We start from the raw sequence: 12,402 nt of genomic DNA, 5'->3' as shown, positions 1-12,402 counted from the left end.
CCCCCCTTGGAGTATTTTATTACCCAAGGAGAATAATATCATGTACAAGCTTTGAGGGCCTGACTCTCCCCACGGGAGATGCCGGATTATCCATATACAAATGCCATAACACAGCCCAACACGAGGCAACCAAGCCGGAACATAGGCTGTAGAAATGCCGAGCCAACAATATAATCCATATACCTCCGTGTGGGTACTGATTCTTCCCCAAAAACCACGGGTCTTCATGCAATAGAAAGGGTACAGCAAGTACAACTCTCCATTCAGCCGGTACAGCAATAGGTACAATGGCTGGTACAGCCGGTACGGTGGTTGGTACAGCAAGTACAGAAGCTGGTACAGGTGGTACAATGGGTGATACAGCAAGTACAGAAGTTGGTACAGCCAGTACAAGGGTTGGTACAGCAGGTAGTGACTGGTGCAACAGGTACAATGGCTAGAAATCATAATAAATGATTAAATACCCTTGCCTTCAGTATTTCTTTCGCGATGGAAGCCTCCAAAACAGTCCCCAATAGCTGGTATTCTTCATGGGCAGCCTTCAAGAGAGAGAGAAAGAGAGTAGCCATCATTAGGGCAGCCTGTAACGGTGGTAGAGGCTAGTGTGCAGCAAGAGAGCCTCCATTAATGAAGAGAGAGGGCTCCAATTTATAGATTTGGGCCTCCCATGAGCTAAAATGGCTAGACAATAGCTGAAGTGACAAGTGTGAGGCCACTTGTCTCACTTTGATCCACTTTCTAACGAGTGTTAGGCCACTTGTCTCACTTTGGTCCACTTTCTTGCCACATGTCCCAATCTAAGAGATGGGTCCTTCCATAATCTTTACCTCTAAAAATATCCCAACTGGTAGACATTCTGTCATAGGCACTTTGCTAACTCTTGGTATCTGCTCAATTCAAGATGTAATGACGCGAACAGAATTTCCATCGGAGTGTGGTCAAAAATAGCAACTCTCCTAAATTTTAGGAGTGTGGTCCTTTGTATTCTAGGATAATCCCCCATTCCCAAAGCTTGTACTTTCCAAATATTTAAACATCCTGGAGTCCACCAGACCCCTTTTAGACTCGGAAATGTCCAGGCTGGTGACAAAAACACACTTGTAGAGGATGGTAAGGGGCTGGTTTGAAGCCTCTTGCATCATTGAATGAGTGCAAGGATGATGAGTAAGAGCTTCTGCAAAAAACGCAAGCAGAAATTCTGCATGCAGACAGTCTACGAAGAATAACTCAAAAACGGTGAGGAATTTGCGAAAACTTTCTGCTGCAAAGTTGTAGACCACGATGATTCCAGTAGGTCACGTGGGCACAATCCTCAAAAACGCATTCGTTTAGCAGAAAATCAAAGAATGAAAAAACGCAATTGAAAGCGGGGTTGTTGAAGAGGACTAGAGGTAGAGAGGAAGAAGGATAAGGAGGCTCTATGTGCGCCACCACCTTGCTCTGATACCATGTGAGAAAGAAGAGATGAGAGAAGAGACAATGTACTCAAGAACTCATCGATGAACCACTAGCCAACTTCATTAGAAATGAACTACAATGCCTCATATATATAGGAAAGTTCCTCCACCCAAAAATGTGTGTAAATAGGAAAAAATGGAAATGAATGCTATAAATCCCAAAAATGCCTAGAGGCTAAAGAGTGTGCCACTAGCGTGACACCATCTGAAGATGACACCTATCCAACAGGCTGCCCCTACGTGGGCATATATATAGCCGGTCCTTCCCTCACTCCTTTTCATTGCTTAACATTGTTTGTTGCAGTCCCTCACATACGAGGCCTTCTCCCCTCTCCCCTCTTGCTCAGGACTTGTATTCTTGGTTGGTGATATTGAGAGCAAGTCTATACCTGTGTTTCCTCTCCATCCTACTTGAGCTCAGGAGACAGAGAGACCCTCTTGGCAGACAGGAGACCGAGCCATGATGTACCTAGACAGAGGATCGTGACAGATTTCTTTAGCACCAGCACCAGCAGCCCAGCCCACACACCTCCTAATACCTCCTCCATCGGGCCATCAGAGCACTAGCCACACTCCCAGGGAGTCACCACCGGTAGAGAAGTCGTCTTATGTCGTGCTCGTCGGCGACGCCCACCAGGATCCCAACCACGGCATCCTCACCATCGCCCATTATTGCTCGGCATCAGAGGCGCCTACCTCGCTTCTACGACTTCTCCATTCTAGACAGCCCCATGGCGGAGATACTTTATCTGAGGAGAGGGCAGCACTTCAACTGATTAACATACATGGATCTACTTGATATACATTTTCCAATATTTTCTACTCAGTATCATCTAGGAGTCTTACTTACAATTCTTATAACTGTAAGATGGTCAGTTTATTGTACTTTTCAATTTCATTTGGTTGTTCTCTTTGATGAGACACCAACTTTAGATGTACTCTCAGTTTTGGTCTCATAGGCCATTATGGCCTCTTGGAGACGTTAATATATCATTTCATTTCTCTCTCGTGTTTCCACTTTCCATCTTCCGCTATGCATTCTATCAACTCCAAACTCAGCCAAGATATGCTTAACAAGGAAGTTCTTACCACAACACAGCAGTAGTCCCTAATCCAGAAGTTGAGCCAAAGCCCTCAGCAAGAGGGAAACTAACAATCGGCTGCTTCAAGATCTGACCCTTGTACCTTCAATGACCAGCTTTACTCTCCCTGCAATAGCAGCTCTCACAAAGATATGCAGCAGCACACTTACTTTTAGGGATTTGTGAGTCTTTCAGTCTCTGTGAATCGCCATCAATCAAAATACGTAAAGTCTGTGCTTTCTGGTCATTTGGCAATGAGGTACATGCTAAGTTGTACAGCCTATCCTTTGTCAAACAATCTGGTTTCTCATCCCAATTAACTTGCACTAGTTGTTTGTAACACAACACCAAAATTAAACCGCAACATTACAACCATAAAATGTCATTGCCTACCAAATAGGCAAAGAGGGAAGAGTGTAGACTTTCTTACTAAAAGAAACCTTCTCCTTGTGCAGGGTTTGCAATCACCACCAGCCGCCTAGTAGCATGCCTCCACTTTCTTTTATCTTTATAAAATTCAGTTCTCCATTTTTCTTCGAACTCATTTGGAGGCAAGCTATCTACTAGGGGATCAATATCTCGGGTAGCACCCTTCTCACTTGCAACCCCCACAAACTCCTTCAGTGCTGCAAGCCAGTGCAGAATACCGCGAGGAGCCATTCATGGTGGCCATAACCTTTGCACGATTGCCCCCCTTCGCAGACTACATCTCGCAGCACGACTTCTGGTTTCCTTGAATAGCAAGGCAAGCTTCAATTTTTACTGCTATTTAGCTGGCAGCCCATATCTGCCGCTTCAACCTCCCCCAGCTTCATCTTCTCACCATCATTTTTTGTGTGGGAAACTTTTGGGATTAAAGCCGTAAGTGATATAGCCCATAAAGTAGGTGTATGAAGAGCTTAAAAATAAGTAGCCTCGTCACATGTAAGGAGGAGACACACACACACATAAAGGGCGGTTCACATAGCTCTTTGTGATATATTACAAATGTGTGCTAATACTTCAAATGGAAGTCATATGTTACCTCATGGCCTTTTCTCAGACTTGGCTGTAGGACGTAAAATGTTTGTGTTCGGGTCAGGCAGTCATGTCTTAGCAGCATGTTATAAACTTTGCATTGTAAAAGTGACTTTCAAGACCCAAGTGATTGTCTCATAGAATCACCGCCTCAAGAAAGCAAGCTTGATAACAAGAGATTCATCAATTCGGGCGTCATTGCATTCTACATCGGCATCACACAGTGTACTTTCATTACAAATGTGAACTCTAAGGTCCAGTCACAATTTCTAATTTCTCATTGATGGGAAGAAACATTTAGGTCTTATCAAATATCAGAACGGCAAGGTTCAGTCAAGATTCTGAGCACTGGCACTTGGAAGAGGCAAAATTTTTGGGTATACTGGCCGGACATGTGATCAAAATGGTTGTAAAAGATCAAAGAGAGTTAGGATGAAAAATAAACCTCAAAATGTAATGGAAGGAAATGTAGATATGAGGGCACTCCTACGGGAATGTGCACACTGTGTCTAACATGCTATGTCTAATTCACTTGGTGAAACATATCAGGTTTCTCATTGTGCTCATTGTGCTCGTTGTTAATTATGGATTATTTCTTTTTTTAAGTTTCTCATTGTGCTCATTTCTAATCATGGATTACATGCTTTGCTTTGATCTTCCCTAGCCACGATGAAAATTATCAGTAGATGCAGGTTCATAATTAGAAACTCTTTTTCTTGGATGGCAGAGATCCTCGGTCCTTGATCTTTGGTCTGCTGTGATCATTCTGAACTAATGAATTGCCACTAGTTTGTTGAGAAAATATTCCCAAAGGAACCATGTATACCCCATTCTATTGGCCAAGTCAATGATATCTCTCATCTTTCTAGCAGGAGAATCCGGCCTCCAATCGGCCACCATCCAAGCTTGCATCTCAGGAGCGCACACTGAAAGGATGGCTATGTGTGTTCAGAAGTAACTGAGATTATTATTCTACTCTTCTATTTCACAATTTGTGCATTTTTCCTCGTGTATGAGTGTGATGTGTTGGTATAATATCACACATGGTGATTTTAGTATAATATCATTTACTCACTGGAAAATAGTAGTCTTTTGATTTGGAGCAGGGACATGTAAATGCATACTCAACAATTAAATCAGCTTCATCAGCCGTAGAGATTGTATAGGGGCCTAGTTTGTTGGCAGAATTTTGGGCTAGCTAATGTGCTGTTTTGTGTTGTTTTTTCTTGTGGCTGAAATTACGCTTCTTCATTAAAGTTCGCTACTTACCTCATTACTTTTTGTTTCTGCAGGTTAACACAATGCTAGAAAATCTTGATGACCAAATATTTGGACCCGCCATAAACTTTAGAGAGTATTCCTTCCTTAACAATCCAAGGCTGCCAAAACAGGTTTGTCAAAGGACAATGTTTTCCTTTTGAATGTTTCTTTTTTACACGTCCTGAGCAGGACTCGGTTGCAGATCACATGACTCCATAGCTGGAGGATCACACTCTGCTCAAAGAACCCCGAACGGATGACACCGTAACTCAGCACCCAACCATAGATCTTAAGGAGCTCATGCCTGAGCAATCGGATTAAAGGAATTCACACGAACTTCTAACCAGAGGCAAAAAATCGCCGGCATCTCATACTACAAAAGATCCCACAGAATGGTGGCACCGGATCTGCCTCAAGCGCTGTTGAGCTCATGAACAAGAGTCTTTTCTAGTATTAAAGTATCCCATGAAAGCATAACACTCACTTATATAGGCTAAGCCAAGCCACATAGTGGTCCCCTGCTATACTTAAGCTTTATATCTATTTTGAATAGCTGTGCGAATTCACCTAATCCTCTAGGATTAATAGGAGTCTAGGCATTTGTCCATAGGATACTCCCACATCCTAATACATTAGATCCATATCAACCATAGCAAGGTGTGACCTAGCAGACTGAAGCTCCACCTCCAGCACAGCGGCATGATGTTGTGATGCTGTAAGAGAAAATCTGAGAGTAGCAACTTTTGAACGAAGTTGCGTAATAGCAGTAGTAGCCTGTGTCAGCTCCTCCTGAAGACGAGTTACTTCCTGAAAGCGGAGTTGCTGGATGGTGTTGTTGGCGCAGCACAGCTCTCCATGTAACTTGGACCATTCGTCTGATAGTAGGATGAAATAATCTGTCAGGTACTCAGAGTAGATGCTTGCCTCAAGGGACACACTATCAAAGTTGCGCACAAGACGTCGGGCACGGGCGGCACGCAGAAGATGCAAGGTGTGCGGAAGCCTGGTGAAGGGAAGCTCATCCCATAAGGTTATGGGATCAGGCGTGGGATCTGTGCAGTGTGAAAGGAGATTCTCGGGGATCCCGAGATGTGGAGGAAGAAGCTCTAGAATCAGAAGAAGATGCGGATGGCGAGGATGGAGATGAAGATAGTTGGTGTGCAGCAAGGCCAAGAGAGGTATTCACCCCCATGGGCGTAGGGGAAGCATCAGTGATTTGTGGGCTCAACAGCAGGGTGTGCTCCAAGTCAAGAGGGAATAGAAGAGGAAGAGAGTCCTGTGTTGAAGTGATGGGTGCAGGACCAGCAGGTGGGGAGAGTGGTGAGATAGTGAGACCGGCAGAAAGCAGTGTAGTGAGATTGGCAATTTGATGAGCCGCATTTCTCTCCTGACTGAGGGAAACCATTGGTGTGGTCACCCAAGAAGCATAGATTGTGGATGAAGCTGTGGATGAAGTGAAGGGGGCAAAGGTTACCGAGATACCTGTGGACGAAGCTGCATATCGGCGATGTTGTCAAGGGTCTGTGCGAGCATGTACACGTATGCGTTGTCGCTGAGCAGGTGGGGACGGAAGTGGCACAGGATGACTGCTCAATCCCCGGTGTAGGGTATAAGTAAGGAACCGGACACTAGGCCAAGCAAAGTTGGAGATGGATGGGAGCTAGTGCTGGGCACGAAATCAATGGTATTTATTGCGAATTGTCTCGTAGATGAAGTGGCCAAAGGGGTATAGTCTGCTCATGCATAAGCAGTAGAAGTTCTCTGTGGCAAAGGAAGAAGTAACTGTGCGAGGGTTGGTGGGTAAGTCACGGAACAGAAAGAAGTAATGAGAAAGGGCAAAGAGAGATAAGTGGTGAGGAGAAGCTCTATCTCTTGTGATTAGAGAAAGAGTAGAGGTGCTCAATTCAATGGCGGGGATGCCGGTGATGAGGATGTTGGACCGGTGCCTATGAATGGAAGAGTTAAGGGGGCCAACCATATTTGAAAGAGCTATGGCAGAGAGACAACAAGTGAGGTTATTGGCAAGACCAAAGTGAGGGAAGTTGTGGATGAGGGAGGCGCACATGGCGGGATCTGAAGGCAGAAGTTGGATGGTAGCCAAGCCTGTCATGCCGAGTGTGTTGAGCTTGGAAGGAGTGAAGTGGGAATGGAGAGGTGGGCTTGGGAATGAGTTGGGCTCATGGAAGTTAATGTAAAAAGTGTACTGGTGAGAGTTGCTGTATGGGGCGATTTGGAAAGGAGTGATGAGAAGATTTGAAGGAGGCGGGGCAGCCTGTGGCAAGTGGGTTGGTGGTTCAGGTTTCTCATTAGATGGCACATAGGTTGGGTCATTGGTGTCATAGACCCTGGTGAGGGGGTGCCCTCAGCCGCGTGGAGCGGAAGAGGTAGACATGTTTTGGCTCTGGGTGAGGCTGGAGTGGATGGCGTTGGGTTGGCCCTGTCCGAAGTGGAGACGAGGGAGGTGAGGAAACTGAAGTGCAGATTTCGGGCCGGAGCTGCAAGTTGTCCACATTAGAAATTGGTGTAGAGGGCAAACGAAGAGGTTGTGTGGTAGTGGTAAAGGTTGGACCGGCAGGTGGGCCCGAGAGCTGTTCCAAAGTGAGACCTTGTACCTGGAAGCGAAGGATGACAGTTGCTATTCCGCACTAGCAGGAAATGGGCTTGGTCCCCGAAATATGAAGCTTTTGGTTGGGAGAAAAACTTGGACCTGCAGGTGGCCCATAGAAGGGTGTTGGGCCGTCAAACAGACGCGGACCGGCAGGGTACCAAAGATGTAGCCCAGGCTTGCAAAAAATCGTGTGCCAACCTGTGGTGGACGGCAGGAGTTGGTGGACCAAATTGGCCGGCAAAAGGAGATGGACCAAAGTTCGGACCTCCAATAGGTGCACCCACTTGTGCATGACGAGTCGTTGGGTTGGATGTATGGGTGGTGGACGTCAGTGGAGGAGTGGGGGTGAGGATGGAGACGGGAAGGTCCCTTGGGATTGACAAGGGTGGGGAAGTGCAGGAGCTATGTGGGGTAGTGGTGGCGGATGTTGAGGGTGATGGAGAGAAGGCCATGGGGATGTTGATAGGCTATAGCAAAATGGGAAAGATATGGGTGAAGCGGTGTGCCAAGAGTAAGGAGAGGAATAGGTTAGTCACCAAAGGTAAGGGCTGAAAGGGTGATGGGAAGAGGGTGCGCAAAAAGCAGGAGGGGTTGATGTGCCAAGAAGCTTGAAGGTGAGGCGGTGGGTTAAAGGTGAGGGGAGATGAGGGTGAGACAGTGTGTCAAAAAGACCAGGCAAAAAAATCGCAGGTGGCTGAGGGTTGGATGGTGCGCCAAAATTCAGCTAGGTGAGGGTTGGTTGGTGTGCCAAAAAGAGGTGGAGTAGGGTGTGACGGTGTGCCCAAAAAAAAGCAAGGGAGGAGGGCGTGCAAAAAGTAGCAAGGGGTTGCAGTTGAGGCAAGTGTGCAAAAACAGCAATTGGTGCTACGTGAGGCGGTGTGCAAAAAGAGCAAGGGATGTAGATGAGACGGGTGTGCAAAACAGCAAGGGGCGCTAGATGAGGCGGTGTGCAAAAAGCATGAAGGGCGCTAGATAGGCGGTGTGCAAAAAGCATTACAGGACACTAGATGAGACAGGTGTGCAAAAAGCAGCAATCACTGGTTGAAGCGGTAAGACGGTGCACCAAAGTTTAGTAATGTGAGGGGCGCCAAAAAAAAAACGGAGGTGTGTGATGATGTGATGGTGCACCAAAAAAAAAAAAGGTTAGGTGATGAGGATGTTGTGGTGCACCGAAAGTGGCATTCAAGTGATGGATGCCAAAAAAAACGAAGTGTGATGAAGAGCTGGGCTGTGCACAAGGGGTGCGCTGGATGTGCCAAGGTGGCAGCTGGTGAGGCAGTGTGCCAAAAAAAACAAGGAAAAAAGGTGATGTGTGAAAAAGAGTGTGTGGGAAACGGTAGGCACATCTTGGCAGTCGATTTTGTGCCAGCTCAAGGGTAATGGTATATTGGATGGTGGTCAGCATTGGGCCAAGAAGTCCTCCATGCTGCAGGTGTGGGCCACCCTGGCTAAAACCGTTAGATGGCTTTAGCATTATCCTACCCCTAGTTGATGAGCGGGATTAAGCACAACCAAGCAAAGAAATAATAGTGGGCGTCAACTCATGTAGGAATGCAAAGCAATGTATGCATAAAAAGCCAATGGTGCAGCCAATGAGGTGATAGCTCAAGTGGTGAAGGTGTTTGCCTAGGACCAAGAGGTCCTAGGTTCAAAACCCCCCTTGGTGCTTCCTCGGCGGCATCGCCTACAGGTGGATAAATAAGCGCGTACGGGCGGCTGTCTATGGACGGTGAAATTTGGTAACTATGGGAGGATCCTGGGCCAAAGGCCAGTTGAAAAAAAAAAAGCCAATGGTGCTAGACGATGGTCATCTTTCAAGAATGAAATAAAATAAAACAAAACCAATGAAAGGAAATCATGAACGTGTGTTACAGAAAACAAAAGCTTGACCAGCATGGCGGATGATAAATGGGTGGTCTAGCAGTTGCAAGAGGACTTCTTTTTTTTTTCTTTTTTTTCTTTTTTTTTTCGTAAGTGAACACCAAAGATGAGGATGAAGAAATGAACGGACTTGCTCGAAGATTGGATAGGGTGGGCAAGTGGGGAGGTGAAGAGTAGGTTTAAGTCAGTGGTCTGACTAGTACCGTTTGATCCGGGATCCATTGACCAATGGGCGAGGTTGACCATCCATGGTGGTGAGTTGAACAACTCCGTGATACAAGATTTTTAGAACAATGAATGGTCCTTCCCATGCTAGTACTAACTTTTTTGCCCTTTTGAGGTACCACACCTGGTACACTAGTACTTGATCACTTGTGCCAAAGTGTGGCCGGTGCAAGTGACAGTCATGCCATCCTTTTCTTCTATTTTGCTCCGCCTGCAGTGCTTGAGAGGCTCTTGCCCTTGTCTCCTCTAAAACAAAGAGACGGAGGATGCTGGCGGTGTGCATGGCCATGGGTTGAATGAGGCGAGAGGAACTTACCATGAGTGATCCATTGTTGAATTCAAAAGGAGAGACTGCCTCCAAGCCAAAAGCCAATTGAAAAGGGTTGTGTTGGGACACATGATTTAGATTTTAAAAAAGAGCTCGCAAGGGCTTCCACTCGGACTTCTGGTTTTAACTGTGGGAAAGTTTTTTGCTGTAGAGCAAACCTGTCAGAACAAGAGAAACAAGGCGCGAAGCTCTGAAGCCCCCCCCCCCCCCCCCCCCCCCCCCCCCCCCCCCCGCGGTCCTGCTCGAACCTGTGCCCCCCCCCTCCCCCTCTCTCGCCCGTTTTTCTACACCCGCTTCCCCTCCCTCTCCTTTGATCTGCACTTGCGCTGCCCTCCTCTCCTCTGCTCCCCCTTCTTCGCACTGTTTTGCCCCCCCTTTTTTGCCTCTGTTCTGTTCCGCTCCTTGCGCCCTCCTCCCTAGCCTGCCTTCCTCCTCCTTTGCTGCTGAGCCCCCCCCCCCCCCCCCCCCCCCCCCCCCCCCCCCCCCCCGTGTTTTTTTCCCTACCCTCCCTCTGCCGTGTTTGCTTCCAGGAGGTTTTTTAGGTTCTTCCAAGCGTTCTCATCTCGGCAAGCTTCGGTTTTTTTTGGTCTTCACCCTCAGGATGATTCCATGGTAGCCACTCTGTAATCTCCGACTGAGGCTGCTGTTGCTTGCTTATCCTTTTCCGAAGCGGTCCTTCAGATCCTCACCACACGACAATTGCAACATTAGAGGCGTCCACCTTGGTTTGCAAAATTGTTGGTAGCCGCCCGGTGCGCAGACAACTTAAAGATCTCTTACAGGCAAGCCTCATTGGTGAGTCTATGAAGATCACATACATTCACCCTCTGGGGCGAGGCTACTACTAGGTGCAGTTCGACTTGCTAGCGGCGTCAGGCCGAGTCATGCATCTGAGCCCCCCTTGCATTGCGTACGGCGCATGACTTCTTTGCACGATGGCCGCATAGTTTTGACCCTGCGTCTGACCCTCTGGCTGGCGTATTGGGCTTCCTAGTGATAGTTTGCTTTCCAGGCCTGAGGAAGGAATACCTTCCTCTTCTCCCGGTGATTGGTGGTGCCATTGGGAGAATGATGGAATCCCCCCCCTCCCTCACTATTACCTCAACCCTTGCACGGGCAGCTGGTATTCCATCCCTCCGCATCTGTGTTTCCTTGCCAGATTCAGTGCCTCATGTTATATCTATTCCTTGCCTTTGGGGCGACCCCATCATGCAGCATGTGGAGTATTCAAGCCTTCCGAGTCAATGGTTCACTTGCAAGAAAATGGGACATCTAGCCAGACCTTGCCCTCGACGTCAGCCTAGGAGAACCCCCCCCCCCCCCCCCCTCCGCCCCTTGAATCCCCGTTCGGATCCTCACCAGGGGGCAGAAAGAGACAGGTTCCAAGGCAGCAGAGCATCAGGTTCCAACCACCATGGATGACCCAGCTATCGGAAAGTGGCGCTTGGCTCGTGCTAGCCGACCACTAGAATTGAGCGTCGTCATCGCGCGCACCAGGCTAGCAATGTTCAGGAGGACTCAGTTCTGTCAGAGAACTATTTTGAGCATTTATCGCAGTACCCAGTCGTTGGTGATGGACCCTCTCAAGTCACGGAGCGGGCTCCCCCACCCCCCCCACCCCCCCCCCACCCTCGGGGTTGGTAGCCGATTCTTCGTCGAGACTCCTCTCCTGGCTTTCGGTGCCCAGTGTGTTAAAATTACAGCAATGTGATGAGCTCTGGTGGATCAAATGCTAGAATCAACATCATTAAAAAAGAGATTAGACGATAATTAAGACGTAATTAGTGAGCAATTAATTGATAGCTTAATGTAGGCATGGATAATCAAAAACCAGCAAATTCTCATTAGGCCAATGTCTCAATTTATAGAGTTTACATCCAAGCATCCAATCCCACTGATTTTTCCTTGATTCACTCCACCTCTTTCGCTTGATTCTCTCCACCTCTCCCAGAATATCTCCACACCTCCTAAATCTCGTCATGCTACCCTTTATTCTCTCCCAGTAGATTCTTCTTACCTTTTCACAGGTTCTCTCACATTTACAGATTCTCTTTTACAGCCTCTAGCCAAGGGCTTGTTCTCGCACACACCCCATTCACTTATATATTTCAACACCTTCCCTCAAGTGAATAATCCTAGCACACCTGGACCCTATACCAAGTTTCCCTCTTACTTGATAGTCTGCGACGAGTGCCTAGCACACCTCCCCTCAAGTGAACAATCCTAGCACAACTGGACTCTATACCAAGTTTCCTTCTTACGTGATAGTCCGCGACCAAGTCCCTAAACTCATAGTCCTTGACACTCTCTCTCTCTCTCTCTCTCTCTCTCTCTCTCTCTCTCTCTCTCTCTATGTGTCCAAGGCTACTATAAGTGCCTGTGATCTTGACTAAAGTACTCACACATACATCTACTACATGGCCTACATCATCGGTGGCTCAGAGGTGGTTTTACTCTGTTGGAGCAGGTTACATTGGGTTGTGGGGTTTCTCTCTCTCTCTCTCTCTCTCTCTCTCTCTCTCTCTCTCTCTCTCACACACACAC

At 47.4% G+C, this 12,402-nt stretch overlaps 1 protein-coding gene across 1 annotated transcript in view; it reads left to right on the top strand.

Moving 5' to 3' along the window:
- Positions 1-9,265, top strand: part of LOC147636447 (arabinosyltransferase XEG113-like) — a 113,701-nt gene extending 104,436 nt beyond the window's left edge. The window contains exon 10 of the mRNA XM_086801885.1: positions 4,849-9,265. Coding sequence (XP_086658011.1) covers positions 4,849-4,977 — 129 coding nt within the window. The 3' untranslated portion in view covers positions 4,978-9,265. The remainder of the gene's footprint in view (positions 1-4,848) is intronic.
- Positions 9,266-12,402: the final 3,137 nt, after the last annotated feature.

Source organism: Cibotium barometz, chromosome 8, assembly GCF_041138505.1.
Source record: "Cibotium barometz isolate CiBa-2024 chromosome 8, ASM4113850v1, whole genome shotgun sequence".
NCBI classification, from domain to species: Eukaryota; Viridiplantae; Streptophyta; class Polypodiopsida; order Cyatheales; family Cibotiaceae; genus Cibotium; species Cibotium barometz.
This window is presented reverse-complemented; position numbering and strand designations above follow the sequence as displayed.